The sequence below is a fragment of the Megascapheus bottae genome, chromosome 21 (assembly GCF_031878675.1).
Source record: "Megascapheus bottae isolate mThoBot1 chromosome 21, mThoBot2.hap1, whole genome shotgun sequence".
Lineage (NCBI taxonomy): Eukaryota > Metazoa > Chordata > Mammalia > Rodentia > Geomyidae > Megascapheus > Megascapheus bottae.
The window spans coordinates 32,652,278-32,669,371 of NC_143529.1; the positions used below are offsets into that span (position 1 = coordinate 32,652,278).

Below are 17,094 nucleotides of genomic sequence, written 5' to 3' on the forward strand. Positions count from 1 at the left end.
ATACATTATCCCAACAATAAAATACAAAAAACAAGTTGTTTCTGAAATATTGGTTTATTTTTCTTTCTTCCTTTTTCTTTACTTACTTTTCCTTCTCTTTTTTTGTTTTTGGTAGTGCTGGGGCTTGAACTGAAGTCTTTGTTCTCCAAGCAAGTGCTCTACCACTTAAGCCACCCTTCCTAGAGCCCTTTATATTTTTGTTGCTTTTCAAGTGGAGTATCACATTCATGAGAGACTGTGGTCCTCCTTCTTATGCTTCCAGTGTAGCTGGGATTACAGATGTATGTCCACTCGGCTTTGTGTTTTGTTCTGGTTTTTTTTTTGTTGTTTTTTTTTTTGAGACTGAGTCTCATGAACTTTCCGCTAAGGGAAACCTTGCACCATGAGCCTCCACATCTCTACCTCTAAAGTGATAAGGGATGCAAGCATGAGCCACTGAGCTCAGCTAGTGTGCTATAATTTACATTGGCAGCGTTTGTTTTTTTTCCCTCATGTCACCCAAAATTCCAAATGAGAATACGGTTGATCATTTCATGTATTCTGCTGGAAAGGAAAAGCAATCTGAGATATGCTGTATGTTGACTTTGATACTCTGAGGTTGAGAACACTAACTAAAAGTTGCATTATTCTCATCATGAGCTAGCTTTAAACTAATTTTAAAGTAATAGTGGGTATTTGGGTTTTGGAAAGAAATGCTGTGTGTGTGTGTGTGTATGTGCTTGGACTCCATGCATTTTGCTTTTGTGTATGTGTGTGTTAAAAATTTGCAACTTAGAAAAACATTTGTGTCAGCTTCCTTTATTTAATTACTGTTTAACACAGTACTTCTAATTCAAGTGAATAGAGCTATTGAGGGCTCATTTTGTATAAACCACCATGCTAAGAGTTTCAGAAGATTTCAAAAGAGAAAGTCATTGTCTTCACTGGTTACTCGATAACACAGACGAAAATAAAGTCAGAAGCCAAAAAGAACAGAATGCACAGCTAACAGTAATTGTCACAGCAAACAGAAAGAAGATCTGGGAGGAAGTCAGATCACGTGCTTGGGAATTGACTCCAAATGATAGACAGAGATGATCTTAACTGCACGAGCAAAAGGGAGGAGGAGGAATGTGCTGGAATAGAGGATAAGGACAGGGTGGACCCAGAGGTGCAGAAGACAGGGCAGGAGGGATGCCAGAGGGAACCAACAATCAATGGGGATGTGGAGTATACTGAGTCAGGAAAGAGAAGAAGAGGCTGTGCATAATACAGAGCAATCCAAATTTGTCCCCATGGAGTTCCCTGAAATGGAATGGTGTAGACTCAAGCCATATGAAAAGGGTTTAGCAAAGAAGATAAGACAAACAAACAGAGGCGCTACCTACACCAACACTCAGGAGCACTAGCAGGAAAAGTAAAAGGAGAAGCCAGCACAGGTGGCACACACCTGTAATCCTAGCTACTCAGGAAACGTAACTGAAGTTCAAGGCTCAAAGTCAGCCCAGGCAGAAAAATACAAGAGGCTCTTATCTCTAGTGAATCAGCAAAATGCTAGAAACAGAGGCCTGTCTTAAGTAATAGATCACCAATCATGGATGAAAAAGCTAAGCAAGAGCACGAGGTCATGAGTTCAAGCCCCCAAACAGGCACACATGCACACACACAAAAGCAAAAGGGGAGAAGGGGCTTGCAAACAGAAAGGAAAAGAAGGCAGCGTAAGGGTCTCTCCATTCCTCTTGTCCATTTGGAATACATTCGGCTGTGTGAAAACACCGTGCTTCCTCTTTGGCCACACAACTTTTCTAGCACCACTCACTTCAAAAGCATTCTCTTCTCGTTCACACCAATTCCTCTTTAGAATTATGAGTTATGGTCACAATTTCATTTGGGGAATCTGTTTATTCTTGCACCACTGGCATGAATGTAGCAATAACAGAAGTCTCTCTTTCTCAAATGTTCTGACCTATACTTGCCTAATTTCCTGGTTTTAAGAAAGTCCCAAAACTAGGATGAAAGAAAGACAGTTTGTTGTGGGCATGGTGACTCATGCCTATAATCCTAGCTACTCAGGAGGCTGAGATCTGAGGATCACTGTTCAAGGCTAGCTGGGGCACTAAAAGCCGTGATATTTTTGTCTCCAATTAACCACTACAAAACCAGAAGTGGTGCTATGGCTCCAGGAATAGGGCAGTAAGCTTGAGCTGAAGAGCTCAGGGACAGCACCCAGGCCCAGAGTTCAAGCCCCAGGACCAAAAAAAAAAAAAAAAGGAAGAAAGGAAGGAAGGAAGGAAGGAAGGAAGGAAGGAAAGAAGGAAGGAAAGAAAAAAGGAAAAGAGAAAGACAGCTTCTTCAACAAGGGGTACTGGCAGAATTGGTTAAGCACCTGGAAAAAACTAAAGTTGGATCCTTCTATGTCACCCTGCACCAGGATTAATTCCAAATGGATCAAAGACCTCAAGTTAAAAGAGATACCCTGAAAACTTTACAAGAAGAAATAGGAGATACCCTAGGTCTCCTTGGCACAGGCCAAAAATTTCTTGATAAAGACCCAGAAACACAACAAATTAAAAAAAGTTTGGATAAATGGGACTGCATTAAATTACAGACATTCTGTATGGCAAAGGATATAGCTAGCAAGCTAAACAGAAAGCCCACAGAATGAGAGATGACCTTCACTAGCCATACCACAAGCAAGGACCTCATATTTAAAATATACCTGCAGCTAAAAAAACTTGAATGACTCAAAAACAAATCCTCAAAGAAACAACTATCCCATTAAAAGGTGGGCTAATAAAGACTTAAAGAGAGACTTCTCTGAAAAGGAAATAAAAATGCCCTATACACACATGAAGAAATGCTCAACATCTCTGGCCATAAAAGAAATGCAAATCAAAACAACTTTGAGATTCCATCTCACTCTAGTTAGAATGTCCATGATCAAGAAATCAACAGATGCTGGCAGGGATGTGGCCAGAAGAGCACGATTCTACACTGTTGGTGGGAGTGTAAACTCATTCAACCATTCTAGAAAGCAGTATGGCAATTTTTCAGAAGACTAAACATAGAGCTCCCCTATGACCCAGAAATCCCACTCCTTGGCATTTACCCAAATGTCCAGAAACAAAGCCATACTGAACTTACTGGCACAACAGTGTTCCCTGCAGCATTATTTATCATAGCTAAGATATGGAACCAATCCAGATGTCCCTCATTACATGAATGGATCAAGGAGATGTGTTACTTATACACAGTGGAATTCTATGCTGTCATAAGAAAGAATGACACTGCCCCATTTGTAAGGAAATGGAAAGACATGGAAAAAATTATATTAAGTGAAATAAGCCAGACCCAAAGGAACATAGGCTCCATGGCTTTGCTCATTTGTAATAATTAGTACACATCCAGGACTCTCCCAGCAGAGGATCACAGTAGTTCAAAAGCTGTGTACATATGGACATATAGGATGAGACTAAATAAAATGAACTCTAGGACATGAAAACAAAAGGTTTATCTTTTTGTTTATTGTTCTCAATGTACTATGTGCAGTTATTTCTTTTATTTTTTCCCCTTATGTTTAATCTCATGTTGTAACCGTATCTGACTTTGTTACCTGGTGGATTGTATATATGTTTATTTATTTGAAATAGGGAATGGAAAAGGGAAAACAAGATGATTGATAGGCTGTGGGGGAAGGAAAGGGGGGCAACATCATGAGAAGTGGTATCAGTGTTCAAGACGTACTGCATCCACTACCTGATGACTATAACTGTAACCCCTCTATACATCACCCCAACAATAAAATACAAAAAATTAAATAAAAAAAGAAAGTTCCACATTTATTTGAACTTTTAAAACACCTGGCAGTAAAAAAAAAATCAAAGAAGGAAGATTAGCCAGGCACTGGTGGCTCATGCCTGTAATCTGCTACTCAGGAGGCCGAGATCTGAGACTCAAAATTCAAAACCAGCCAGCCAGTAAAAACCTAAGACTCTTGTCTCCAATTAACATCAGAAAACCGGAAGTGGCACTGTGACTCAGAGAGGTAGAGCACAAGCCTTGAGCAAAAGAGTTCAGGCCCTGAGTTCAAGCTCCACAACCAAGGGGGGGGGAAGGGAGAGAGACATAGGGGGATGAGGAAGGGAGAGAGAGAGACAGAGAGAGAGGTGGGGGGGGAGCTTAAACCTAACCCCTACTTACTGTCTACCGGAGTTCTAACTGTAAATAAGCAATAATTAGTGTTGGTATTGCTTTGTCTGCGTTTTCTGAGTCCCTGTGGCAGACTATAAGAAGACACATGTTGGCAGAAATGCTTCCCAAAAGGAAAATGTGGACCATCCGTCCTCGCAGGAGAGAACAGCTCAGGATCTTGTGGACTCTCTTCTCTCCTTTTTCTCGCTCTGGACCAGACAGTGCCATCTGCCCCTTTGGTCTCTAATTCTTTCCATTTTGCCTTCCCCTTCTCCTATTGTTCTTATACTGATTTCTTCTAAAAGTTCTACCACATGGCTACAATGTGAGGGTTTATGGTACCTCCTTATGTTCACAAGACTTATTTACACTTAAGCCTAAATGTCTCCATAAATATAGCAAAGTTAAACAATGCCCATTAATGAGATCCTTTTTTCAAGCTTTTCTTTTCTTTTTTTGGCAGTCTTGGAACTTGAACTTGGCCTGAGCACTGCTCCTGAGCTTCGATTTGCTCAAGGCTAGCATTCTACCACTTGATCCACCGTGCTACTCCTGGCTTTTTCTAAGTAGTTTATTGAATGAAGATAAGAATCTCATGGATTTATAGGCATGAGCCATCATTGCCTGGCTTTTTTGTTGTCGTTATCTTTAAGTAGTTGTAAAAAGGAAGTGCCACATAGCAATGCAGTTTATGGACAGAATGCATCTTGATCTTCTTTGACTCACTCCTTCTCTTATTTGTCTTAATTTTATGATTTAAACAGTTATTTTTTTCCAGTTGTGAGGCTTGAACTCAGGGCCTGGGAACTCTCCCTGAGCTTCTCTTTGCTCAAGGTTAGCCCTCTGCCACCTGAGCCACAGTGCCACTTCCAACTTCCTCTGTTTATGTGATGCTGAAGAATTGAACCCAGGACTTCATGAATACTAGGCAAGCACTCTACCACAAAGCCACATACATTCTCAGCTCTATAGAGTGAATTCTTTTGTTGTTGTTCGTGGGACTTAGACTCTGGGCCTGGATGTTGTCACTGAGTTTTTCAACTCAAGGATACCACCCTACCCTTGAGCCACAGTGCCACTTCCAGTCTCTGGTGGTTCATGTGAGATAAGAGTCTCACAGACTTTAATGCCTGGGCTAGCTTTGAACCACGATCCTCAGATCTCAGGCTCCTGAGTAGCTAGCATTACAGACGTGAGCCACCATGCCTGGCTTCTACAGTGAGTCGCTGGCTGCATTTTCCCTCACTTTACTCTTTCACTCATCCACTTTTTTCCTCTTGACTTCATCTCTACTCTACATGTACCCATTTTCTGGTGTTGGTTTGATTGGGCTTTGACCTAGTCTTTCTAAAAGATTATACTATTTGAGTTTTCCATGTAGTCTACTAACTTAAGAGTTAATTTATTTCTAACCACTTGCATACCCCCAATGTGTTTACTTACAGATTTAGGAAGTACATTCAATCAACCACAAATGAAAGAAACCATGCAACCTTTCTTTCTCTGTGTTTGGCCTACTACACTTAATATAAGTTTCTTCTCTTTCTTTATGGATAGGACAGTATCATTCTTTCTATTAGATGGGTGGAATCCCCTTGTACATATATTCTACATTCTCTTGATCCATTGATCCACTGAGGGACCTTCAGGCTGATTCCATATCTTGATTAGTGAACACACCCACATGCTTTCAGTCCTCTTATCCCCCCACCTGCTTCAAGCCATGGTTCTGGTCAACATAACCTGCAACTTCAGTTATTTAATTCTCCTCAGTTGAGAGCATGTAGAGCAGACATCCTTTGGTGCCCTCTGATGACTGTGCCCTGGGTAATTCCCTCCCATGGCATCCAGAGTCTTCATTGTTCCCCTAGCTGAATGTCTCAGCTCTGGCTTAGTTCCTATGTTGTGAGGATATTCCTTACAACATTTCCTAAAAGAGTTGCTAAATTCTTGAGAGTGTAGCATTTCTTTCTTTGACCTTCAAGTAGAAATGGTCCTCTGACTCCCAGTCCTTTCACTTAAAAGCATGGTCCTACTGCTGTTCCTCTTCTTCAGATCGACGTTCAATGCTGCTTCAACTCTTTCTTCCGTAAGCCATCTGTCTGTCTCACGTAGAACTTTACAAATCTTTCTCCTTACTAGGATTTAAAATTTCACCAGGAATTCTCAAAATGCACCCCCATATGTTCTTTCCAGTTGGTGTCTGTTTGTGTTTTTGCTCCTTGGTGCCAGTCCTGGGACACAAAACAGAGACCATGGCACCCTGAGCACCTGAGCTCTGTTGAGTGTGGCTCTACCACCAGAGCCACAGCCCCATTTCCTGCTTTTTTTTTTTTGGTGGTTAGTTATATGAGTCTCATGAACTTTACTGTTTGGGCTGGCTTTGAACCTCCATCCTCAGATCTCAGCCTCCCGATTTGCTAGGATTCCAGGCGTGAGCAACCAGCACCCAACACGCCCCATGTTGTTAAACTATGTTCCTAGCCCATCATGTCTGCAAACAAGGTTTCTCTGGCTCTCGGGTGTCTTGCTCCATCATACTCATCTGTGGGGCCTCCTAGCTGGTGGCATAGAAACCTAGACTGCTCTCTGTGCTTCGGTGACTCTGTGTCATCAGGCACGTACACCCCTGGGAACGCCCAGTGAGGTGGGCAGTCTGGAACCTGAGGGCACTTCCGCTGTGAGCAGGAGCTCCCAGAAACTCCCAGTAAGGGCGTGTGTCTCAAGACACCACTGGCTGACCGTTGTAACAGGAAGGTCCCTATTTGCTGCTGGTATGAGGTGGCTGCCATTGGATGATGTGCTGTATTTAAGTGACCACGTTTTTTAATAAAGTTAGATCTGCACCTTGGTCTCCAGAGTCTGTGTTCACGGGATTATTTGTGGGCTCCATTGCCACTTCACCCCCCCCTCCCAAACATCCCAGAAGGACCCCACGATGAGACGCATCTCATTGTTTCTTGTGTCACTTCTCCTTTTGGCACATGCATGCCTCAGATAGGGTCAGATCTCCTGGCTCCTCCCTCCACATTTCCTATCATTTCACCAAGGTTTTCATTTCCTCTTTTTTTCTTGTCTTTATCATGAAGTACTTCCCTCTTTTGAACATCCCCAAATTCAATTTGAAGAAGTAGACATAAGATTTTTTTCACTTCCTCTCTTGAATGTTTAGAGTATCAATTTTGTTTTTACTTCTCAAGATTCTTCAGCCTGCTTAAGTTTCTGGAACCAGCTCATCATTCTGGCTGGACTGGAGAGTAAACACCTCTGAAAGACAGGTTAACCTGGAGACGTCTCTTCCAATACCAGAGGAGTGGCCATCTGGTCACTCCAATGATGAAGAGTCTCCCAGTAAATTCTACCTTATTGACTTACTTCTAGCCAAGTCAGGTGGGATCGGGGATAATGAATATAAACTCAAGCTGCCATCTTCTTTGAGTCGTCAATACTATAGACTAAGAGATACATGAACATATTTATAGGATAAAGGAAAGGAGAGTGGATAGAGCTCGTAGCTCAAGATGTACAGAATGGAGGTTTTCAGAAAGGGCAGGACTCAGGACATACGAGGAAGGTTTAACTTTAAGCAAGATGGGGAGCACGTGATCAGCTAACACGGAGCAGAAAAACATTTCAGTTAGCAGGTACATTTGTCGAGCAAGAATTCTTCATCCACATCACCTAAGAAAAGAACCCAAAGTTCAATTTCTTGGGCTACATACTAGACCCAATATGTTAGAAATGTCAAGCTTTGAGAACCATTAGTATAGTGTGAAAAACTGGATAAAATGAACAAGTAGATAGGACAGGAGTGAGATGGTGAATGTACTCTTGGAGAGACTATCCTAAGTCTAGAACAACCATGGAGAAAATGAAAAAGGCCACAATCAGAGACTATGGATTTGCAGAGACAGTGGAGATACAGCCAAGTATCTTTTGTTATTTAGTAATGTGAGTGTTAGCAAAAGCTTAGAGATAAGGAAGTAAGGGACGTATATGAAATACTTTGAGTCAGTTTGTTACTTATAAAGAAAGCTACTTTGTAAAATTCTCTCATAAACTACATAAGTATAGCAGTTTTCATTTTTATGAAGTACACTCACTGTACCAAATCTGTTACTGAAGCATCTCAGAAACATCTCTGTAAGTGTTATTGTCCTTATTTTACATGCAGAAAAAAAAATCAAGATTGATTAATGTAAGAGACTCGTCCAGGCTCTACAGTAAGTCCCATGATCAGGATGGGTTTCCTGATTTATTTTTCTCTTACTTTTCCTTCCAGAGTTCAACAAAGTCTATTTCTTAACATTCTGACAGAGCTCTAACTGAATAGCTATGAGAATAAAGCTCTTCCACCTTTGATGAAGCTAGTAGAATTGAGTTTTCAATTAGTATCATATTCTCAAAGCAGCATCAGATCTGCAGAATTGGAAGGCACGGACCCAGTTTGGGCCCTTCTCCAGACTTCAACAAATTCTTCAGTGTGGTGGATGAGTCCTTAGTCTTTCTAGAAAGATCATTAAATAGAGGGGAGTCCATACAAAAAGAAGCAGCCATGTCACAAAGTAAGGTCTGATTATGAAGTAGACAATGATAAGTCTCAGGGGGGTAGGGAGCAGGGTGGGGTGAGGAAAACATCGATAAACAAGGCCACAAAAGAATGACAGCCCTCTCTGGCCTTGTGGTTAGAGAACTGAGTGCCACCACTAATAAGCAGCCCTCTTAGCACAGCACCAACCTAAGGGTGCCAGAGCTTAGGGAAGTCACACAGTCCATGCACTATGGCCAGAGGCCAAGGTCAAGGGGAGGAGGAAGGGGTCAGGAACCAGGCTGGCTGGTAGATGTTGCCATCAACCTTGTGGGGCTTTGTTGGTGGGGGGGGGGACTGAATGAGTTAATTCATGCAAGACATAGAATGTGGTCCACACACTATAAATGCCCCATTGAGGAGAGCTGTCTTTCCAGAGTGGCACTGACAAGCACCTACACAAAGAAATGCCCATTTCCCTCCCAAGTGACTTGTTTAACGGGGATGTGTAGATTTGCCAACACGTAAGATTCTACCTGTGTCTCCTTGGTGCCCAAAAGCATGCTTTTGTCTGTCACAGTGCCCAGATCCTTGACCTGTGACCTGTGTCGGCCAACCCATCTGTGACAGCTTTTTATGTATCCAAAAGAAAGGAAAGCTGAGGTCTGAGAAGCTAGAAACACAGGAGAGTAGTTCTGTAGTTGATATGGAAGAAATCTGAGCCTTCTCTGGACCCATCCGACATCCTAACCTCAGTATTTGGTTTTGATTCTAACCAGATCCAGGCTCCAGTGAGACAGAAGTTTATGCATGAAGGGTGAGAAATCCATGAGGTCACTCGGTGCTGCTCACCTTTGTATTCCGCCAGGCACACGCACTCATAGCCATTGACCAGGTCCCTGCAGGTGGCCGCGTTCAGGCAGGGTGCAGACAGACACTCGTTGTACTCCTCCTCGCAGTAGAGGCCATGGTAACCTGGGAACAGAGAGAAAGGCCCACCATCAGCCGGTCTCATGAAAAGCCACCCAGGCCGGGAGCAAGGAAGATAGCAGGGGAGGCATCAGAAAGAACAGAGCCGACAGGCAGGATTTAAGTAGCTGGGTTTCTAGAAATAGCATTCAAATGTGAATTTGTGCAAAGTAGATGAAGAAAAGAAAACATTTTTTTTAATGGTTGGTTCTTTTTCTTTTCTTTTTTTTAAAAAAAATACTTCAAGATGTATCGGTTGTATGGTTTTTTTTAATTTTATTTCTTTGTGATTATTATAATGGTGATGGGCAGAAGGATTACAGTTACATAAGTCAGGTTATTTCTTTGGGGGCAAAGTTAACCCTTCCCTCGCTCTCTTCCAGTTTTCCCCTCGTAAGTTGTCTAGCTCATTTTCCACATAATGTCCAGTGAGTACCACTGCTGCATTTATTCAGTCTTTGTCCCTCCCTGTCTGTGACACCCTCACCCTTCCACAGAGAGACAAATGAACAAACAGAACAAAAAAGAAAAGACAAAAACAAAGACATCAAGCAAGCAAAAAAAAAAAAAACAACTCTTGTTTTTATGACCTGGAGTTCATTTCCATAAGTATTCTTTTATATGATCAAATGCATATGGGCATTGTACTTTTCTTTAGTTTCATTGTGTGTGAATGCCTAGAGGCCTGTATAATTTATCATGTCCTGGTATCGTCTATTAGCTTCCACATATGAGAGAAAACATGTGCCATTTGTCTCTCTGAGTTGGCTTACCTCATTTAATGATTTTTTCCAGGTCCATCCATTTTTATGCAAATGGCATAAGGTCATTGTGTATGATAAGTACCACATTTTTCAGATCTATTCATCTACTGTAAAGCATCTAGGCTCTTCCTTCATTCATTCCATCCTTCCTTCCTCTCTCCCATTCTTTCTCTCTTTCTCTCTTTCTTTCTTTCTTTCTTTCTTTCTCTTTCTTTCCTTCTTCCATGTTTTATCTAAGATCAGGACTCAAATTTGCTATCTGATGCTTGCTTTCACTCACGTGTTAGCAACCTACCACACAAGCCACGCCTCCAACTCAAGTGTAAGCCATTCTTATCACACTTTCCCAAGAGCCCAAATATAGAAACTGCAGCTGGATGTTGGTGGCTCACGCCTGTAATCCTAGCTACACTGGAGGATGAGATCTGAAGATTGACATTTGAAGCCAGCCAGGGCAAAAAAGAGTCCCTGAGACTTATCTTCAATTAAGTACTCTGAAAGAGCCAGAAGTGGCACTGTGGCTCAAATGGTAATATGCTAGCCTTTAGCAAAACAGCTAAGAGACAGCTACAAGGCCCTGAGTTCACACCCCAGTGCCAGCACAAAAATAAATTAAAAACAAAACAAAACAAAAGAGTGATATCTTTCCTTTGTTTCTCAAGTTTAAAGAGAAAATTAGCTTAAAGACCTTAATTAAAATTACTGTTGAAGGCTGGGAATTTGGCCTAGTGGTTAAAGTGCTTGCCTAGCATGCACGAAGACCTGGGTTCGATTCCTTGGTACCAAATATATAGAAAAAGCCAGAAGTGGTGCTGAGGCTCAAGTGGTAGAGTTCTAGCCTTGAGAAAGTCCAAGGACAGTGCTCAGGCCCTGAGCTCAAGCCCAGGACTGGCAAAAAAATATTACTATTGAAATACAAGAGATTTTTTTGTTTTTGTTTAAAAATATAATTATATAAATGACAATACTTCAAATTGTGTCAAATTTTTTAATTACTAAATAAATAGAAATGCAGACCAAGAAATCAACAATTCCATAACAAAGTCAGCTTTTGTTCTCCTATTTCCAAACAGGTGTTTATTCTAAAAGGTCAGAAGACAACATTCTTTGAGATTCACTCAAAAGTTATTCTGTTTTCAACTTTCAAAAACATTTGTTATTGCCAATTCTCAGTGAAACTAAGCCATTTTTTTCCTGGCCCTGTCCAAACAACAAGAAACATGTGAGTGCTTTCAAAAGTCACCCTGACTGTGTTAGTTCTGAATCCAGATAAGCAGAAAAAAATAAATAACCCCTTACACAAGTGGGAATTAGAACTGCTAGATTTTTCCCAGCTTTTCCAACACTTTGCAGACCCTCAAACTCAGAAAGTCCATTAAGATGTGCTAATGGGTCTGTGCTGAACGTTCAGCTTCTTGTGCCTACCACAAAATTACTGTAAGCTCAAATTTCCATTAGTACTAGAGCATTTCTCAAAGGTGTTGCTATTCCAATTGCTTTGGAACTGCTTTCCAAATTTAGGCAACGATAATGGCCCCTGAAATCCTGACCTTCCTAAGACAGATACATCACGGGTTTCAGGTTCTCGTTCTTCAAGACGCTACTTTTTGTAAATTTGGACATGTATTTCTTATTTTTCTTTATTGGGGTGTCCCAATAATCTAGATAAGAAGTTCCCAACTAGCAGTAATTTTGCTCTTACCACACCTCCCACCCCTTTCCCCAAAGTGCATTCACAAAGTTTGGAGATCTTTTTGGTTATCATACCTGGGAATGAGGGAAAGGGCTGTTACTGACACTTTGCTTGGGGAAAGCCAACGTTGCCACTCACCAACCACAATGCATGGGAAAGCTGTCACGTCAGAAGGCTCTCCAGTGAAACAAGTAAATATAGCTGGTGGAGAACCCCCATTCTAAGGTCAGGGTTCAGCAATGCAGAGCCCACAAGCCAAATCCATCCCAGTCTGTTTATACAGATAAAGCTTTATTGAGACGTGCCACATCCATCCACTGTCTGCGGCTGGGATTACACTGCAACAGCAGGCTGAGTAGTTAGTTGGAACAGAACTCACATGAGTTGAGAGCCAGAACAGGTTTGCTGAACTAGTCCTGAACTAGAATCAGAAGGAGCTTCTTTCTCTTTCTAGAAACTTCTCAAATATATTGTTTATAAATATTTCCCTCAATTCCACATCTTGTCTCTTTTACTCTGTCAACTCTTTCCTTTGCTGTGCAGAAGGCTTGTAGATTTTTGCATTGGTTGCCCATGCTTTTGCAGACATATATAAGAAATCATTGCTAAAACTAATGCTCCTCCCTCCCTCCCTCAGGAGTTTTATAGTTTTAGTTTAGATCACACACTTTCACTTGACTTTTGTGTGTGGCATAAGATAATATAAATGGCCAACAAATAAGTCAAAGAAATAACAAGTGTTGTGGATGTGGGAAAACGAACTGGTGCAATATTGGTGGGAACATAAAATGGTGCACAATTTGCTCTGGAAAACATTATGAAGGGCCTTCAGAACCATTGAAAATAAAACTCCCGTGTGATCGGCAATCCCAGTTCTGGATTGTTTAATGAAAAGAATGGAAAACAAGATCTCACAGACATATTAGTACTACGATATTCATGACAACATTATTCAACCTACATGTCCATCAGAAGGTGAATAATAAATAAAGGAGCTGTGGTTTGTGCACACAACCAACTATTGTTCACTCTTTAAAAAGAAGTCAATTGAGTTGTAGTCTCCAACCAAGATAAACTTTCAGGACATCACTCAAGATGAAATAAGCCAGCCACACAAGGACAAATGCTCATGACGCTGCTAGACAGATCAAACAAAGCAAGAAGTAGGCAGTGCCTGCCAGGGTTAGGAGGAGGGGAATTAGAGAGCAGCTTACTGTTCAAAATGTAAAGAGTTTCTATAATCCAAGGTGAATAATATCTGAAAATGTGCTCCACAGCACAGGGTAAAGGATTCTGCAATGTATATTGAAAAATGCGTTGACTACTCAGGAGTTTGAGATAGGATCTAATTCAAACCCAGCCCAGGCAGGAAAATCGATGAGACTCATAACTCCAATTCATCAGCATAAAGCTGCAAATGGAGGCAAGGATCAAGTGTGGAGTACCAATCTGAACAACAAGAACAAAAAAATCCAAGGGACTGCACGCTGACCCTCATTCAAGCCCCAGTTTCAGCACGAGACACGCACTCTCGTGCACACACACACACACGAGAGTTAGGGGCAGATTTCATGTTATATTCCTATCATGGTACATATCGAGTTAAATGTCTGTGGGCTCCTTTCCCTAATCATAATAACCTTTTGGTTCTCAGAATAGTCCCGAGAAGGATCTGTTTAACAGCATTTATGTTGCCTGCAGGTCTTTTATCAATTTGGAAGGATACTATATAGCCCTCTTCACATCTTTGACCTCTGAATTGCAGTTTTATTTACACAGACAAAAATCAAAATCAACTGCCAGGAAATCAGCCATAATGGTTTCATATTTTGGATGTTACATGAAAAAGTAACTGCAGAGATAATAAAGCTGGTGATGGTATTTTTCTTCTTGGAAAAGGGGTGGGGAACACAGAAGAGAAGCTTCATATTCTCAAACTATTTTGAGATGGTAACCTTTGAATGCCTCTATGGAAAAACCAAGGCTCCCCTTACCCTGGGTGCCAAACAGCATTAAGATGGACTGCCTGAATAAATAAAAATAAAAAAGCATTCCTTGCCAAAAAGAAGGGTTCTGTGAAAATGAACTGGCCACCTCCTGCTGATAATTAATTCAGGCAAACAAATTAGCCCAGGGCAGTATGCCCAGGGTCTGAAAAGTTAGGCTAGTCAAGGGAATTTTTTAAAAAACAAAAGACCAGAAGGGTCGGACCATGGTGGCTTCTTCAGGGTGCTGTGTTTCCTCGCTGCCAATCCATGCTTGCATGATTTTCTCAGGAATATTCCACTCCAATCACTTCGCTAGGCTTGAGAGGACACAGTCACGTTTCCACCAGCCCATCCAAATTTTGGAAAGAGCAATGGTGGAGAAAGCTGCCATGTTTACAGACACACAGGAAAACAGGCTTTGAAGACCAGTGTAACTTCAGACAGGCTATATTTAGGATCGCTAGGAAAAGTCCTGGTGGTGGTTAGAGAAGGTACAAAGGGGATGGAAATAGTACTTGGGGTCTCATTATCTGAACATGGAATTAAACATTTCATCAAGAAAAGAATGAGAGGCAAGCAGTATGGATTGAGCAGTGAAGCACTTTCATGGGAGCATGGTGGAGGCCCTGTGGGGAGAACATGAGAAAGGCAGATGGAGATAACCTATAAGGTGGCAGATAATCACAGTAGTTCTTGTTCCCATGGTGTTTCTTGGGCCTCAGACTTCTGATCAAACACTTGCGCCCATAATGCTCTGGGAGCCAGCTTAATCAATGGGAAAAAAACCAAGTGGCACTTGCACAAGTCATGATGCAATCAGCACAAATCCCAGGGGAAGAGATGAGGAGGAAGCCTCATGCTATAAAAGCCTCCTGCAAGAGGACCCCATTGGTCTATTCTTTGGTCTCTTCCAAGGATGGAGAGCTACCTTCTTTCATGGCTTTCGTCTCAAATTTCTGCCTTATAATTTTTAATGGGCAGAGAAACAAATCCATTTCCCCAGACAGCATCACAGATTCAATCCCACCTTCAAAGGAGAGAGTGTAAGAGGGAAACAGAGGAGGGAATCAATGCATATGGTCAGGTGGAGCACAAAGAGCTGGATCATCACACTGGACAGGCATTGGGCAAAAGAGAGGAAAGGAATCCATGGTACGAACTGTCCTGGAAGTCAGGAAGATGGAAGTCAAGGAGGGCAAATTAACATGAAGAAGCATGGAATGTAGCAGCTGGATTTGCAGGACAGGAAGTGACTGGACATTCTCAACACTGAAGTTCTAATTTGGGGCTCTACTTCCCCTCATAGGGTGCTTTGGAAACTGTGAGTGTGTTCAGAGGGCTCTAGGACTTAGCAGATAGACACGAGAAAAGTTCTTCACATTCTGCCATGTCCAGTATATTCTTATCCAGCATACAATATTCTAATATCTTATACATGTACGCTGATCACAGACATGAGGGTGGAAATCCAAGAATAACTTTCCAAGACTAGAACTAAACCGTGCACAGTTATGAGATAAAACAAACTGTCCCAGAATGTATTCCTGGGTAATTAAGAAAGGATGATACCAAACCTTGCTCATCATGGGGAAAGAACTTAGTATGAACAGTAGCTCTGTTGGAATTTAAGTTGCTAAAAAAACAACACCGGGCTGGGCGCTGGTGTCTCACATCTGTAATCCTAGCTAGGGAGCTGAGATCTGAGGATTATGGTTTAAAGTCTACTGGGGAAGAAAAATCTATAAGATGTCTATTTCCAATTAATCACCAAAAAGCTGGCAGTAGATCTATGGATCAAATGGTAGAGTGCCTTTCACAAGCAAAAAAGTTAAGGGTTAGAAGCCATGCTCTACCCCAGTTCCAGTACCAAAAACTAAACACAACAAAACTTTACTATATCATTAAAGACCAAAACCAGAAAATCATATCCATAGCAAGTAAATAATTGATAGCTTCTGCCTTAATTAGCCAGGAGGTTTTAGCCATTATGTCTAAGTTAAAATCCCACTTTTTTGAAAATTGTAATGTTTCACCTGTGCGCCAGATCCTTCTAAAAACAACACTAGTGAAAGATATAAAAGGAAAAAAGAAAAGAAAAAGGAAATCACATCCACTGACAATGCTTTTGTGAGGTTGCTCCCGCACCCATCATTCCTTCAGTTGACCTCCACCACAGAACCTGGCACTGCCTAAAATCATGCTTCATGAAGTTCTCAACATATTATCCCTATCTCTTCCTCCACGACAACGTAAGCTTGATGACCACAGCCTCTCGTATGGATAAGTTCAGAACAAATGCCACTGACAGCACAGGCAAGGTGCCCCAAGAGTCTTGGGCCCAAAGCTCAGGATAGGGAACTCACAGAGCAGCGGCCAGTGGGGTCACTTCACATGTGTTCATTCATCTTCATGAAAACCCAAAGGCATGGCGTGACTGGCTCCATCCATGACCAGGAATACTGCAGTGAGGTAAGGAATTTGGCCCAGGGCCTCGGACTCCACCTGGTACGTTCCTCCTGTTTCCCCATCTATCACTCAAGTGTATGTTAGATCACTAGGGAATCCATAACGGACCCCCCCCGGCCCCCACCACTGATGGAATTCTTATCGTTTGGGGTGTTGGACAGCCAAGGTGTCAGTGGGTTTCTTTTGCCTTGAGGCCTTTGTCCTGGGCTTGGGGAAGTCCACCTTCTCACTGTGTTCTTGTGGGAGCTTTCCTCTGTATGCAGACACGCCTGGAATATCTCCTTAAAGGACATGGTTGTCTTTTAAGGACATGGGTGGTATTGTATAAGAGCCCCATCCTTATGCCCTTGCTGAGTTTTAAATGATCTTTAAGTAGTTGTACAAAGGGGTTTCAATTCAATACTCTTTGAGCTTTAACGATGGCTTTAAAAGCCCTGTCTCCAAAGACAGTCACCCTAGAGATTAGAGCTTCAATACACAAATGCCTCTTGATTGTGATCTTAGAGTTGTTCCCCC

General features: G+C 41.8%; 1 protein-coding gene across 1 annotated transcript in view; it reads right to left on the reverse strand.

The window, feature by feature from the left end:
* Dner (delta/notch like EGF repeat containing) overlaps positions 1–17,094 on the reverse strand; it is a 285,735-nt gene that overhangs the window by 29,041 nt on the left and 239,600 nt on the right. The window contains exon 9 of the mRNA XM_090354957.1: positions 9,551–9,673. Within this exon, the coding sequence (XP_090211083.1) occupies positions 9,551–9,673 (123 nt within the window). The remainder of the gene's footprint in view (positions 1–9,550; positions 9,674–17,094) is intronic.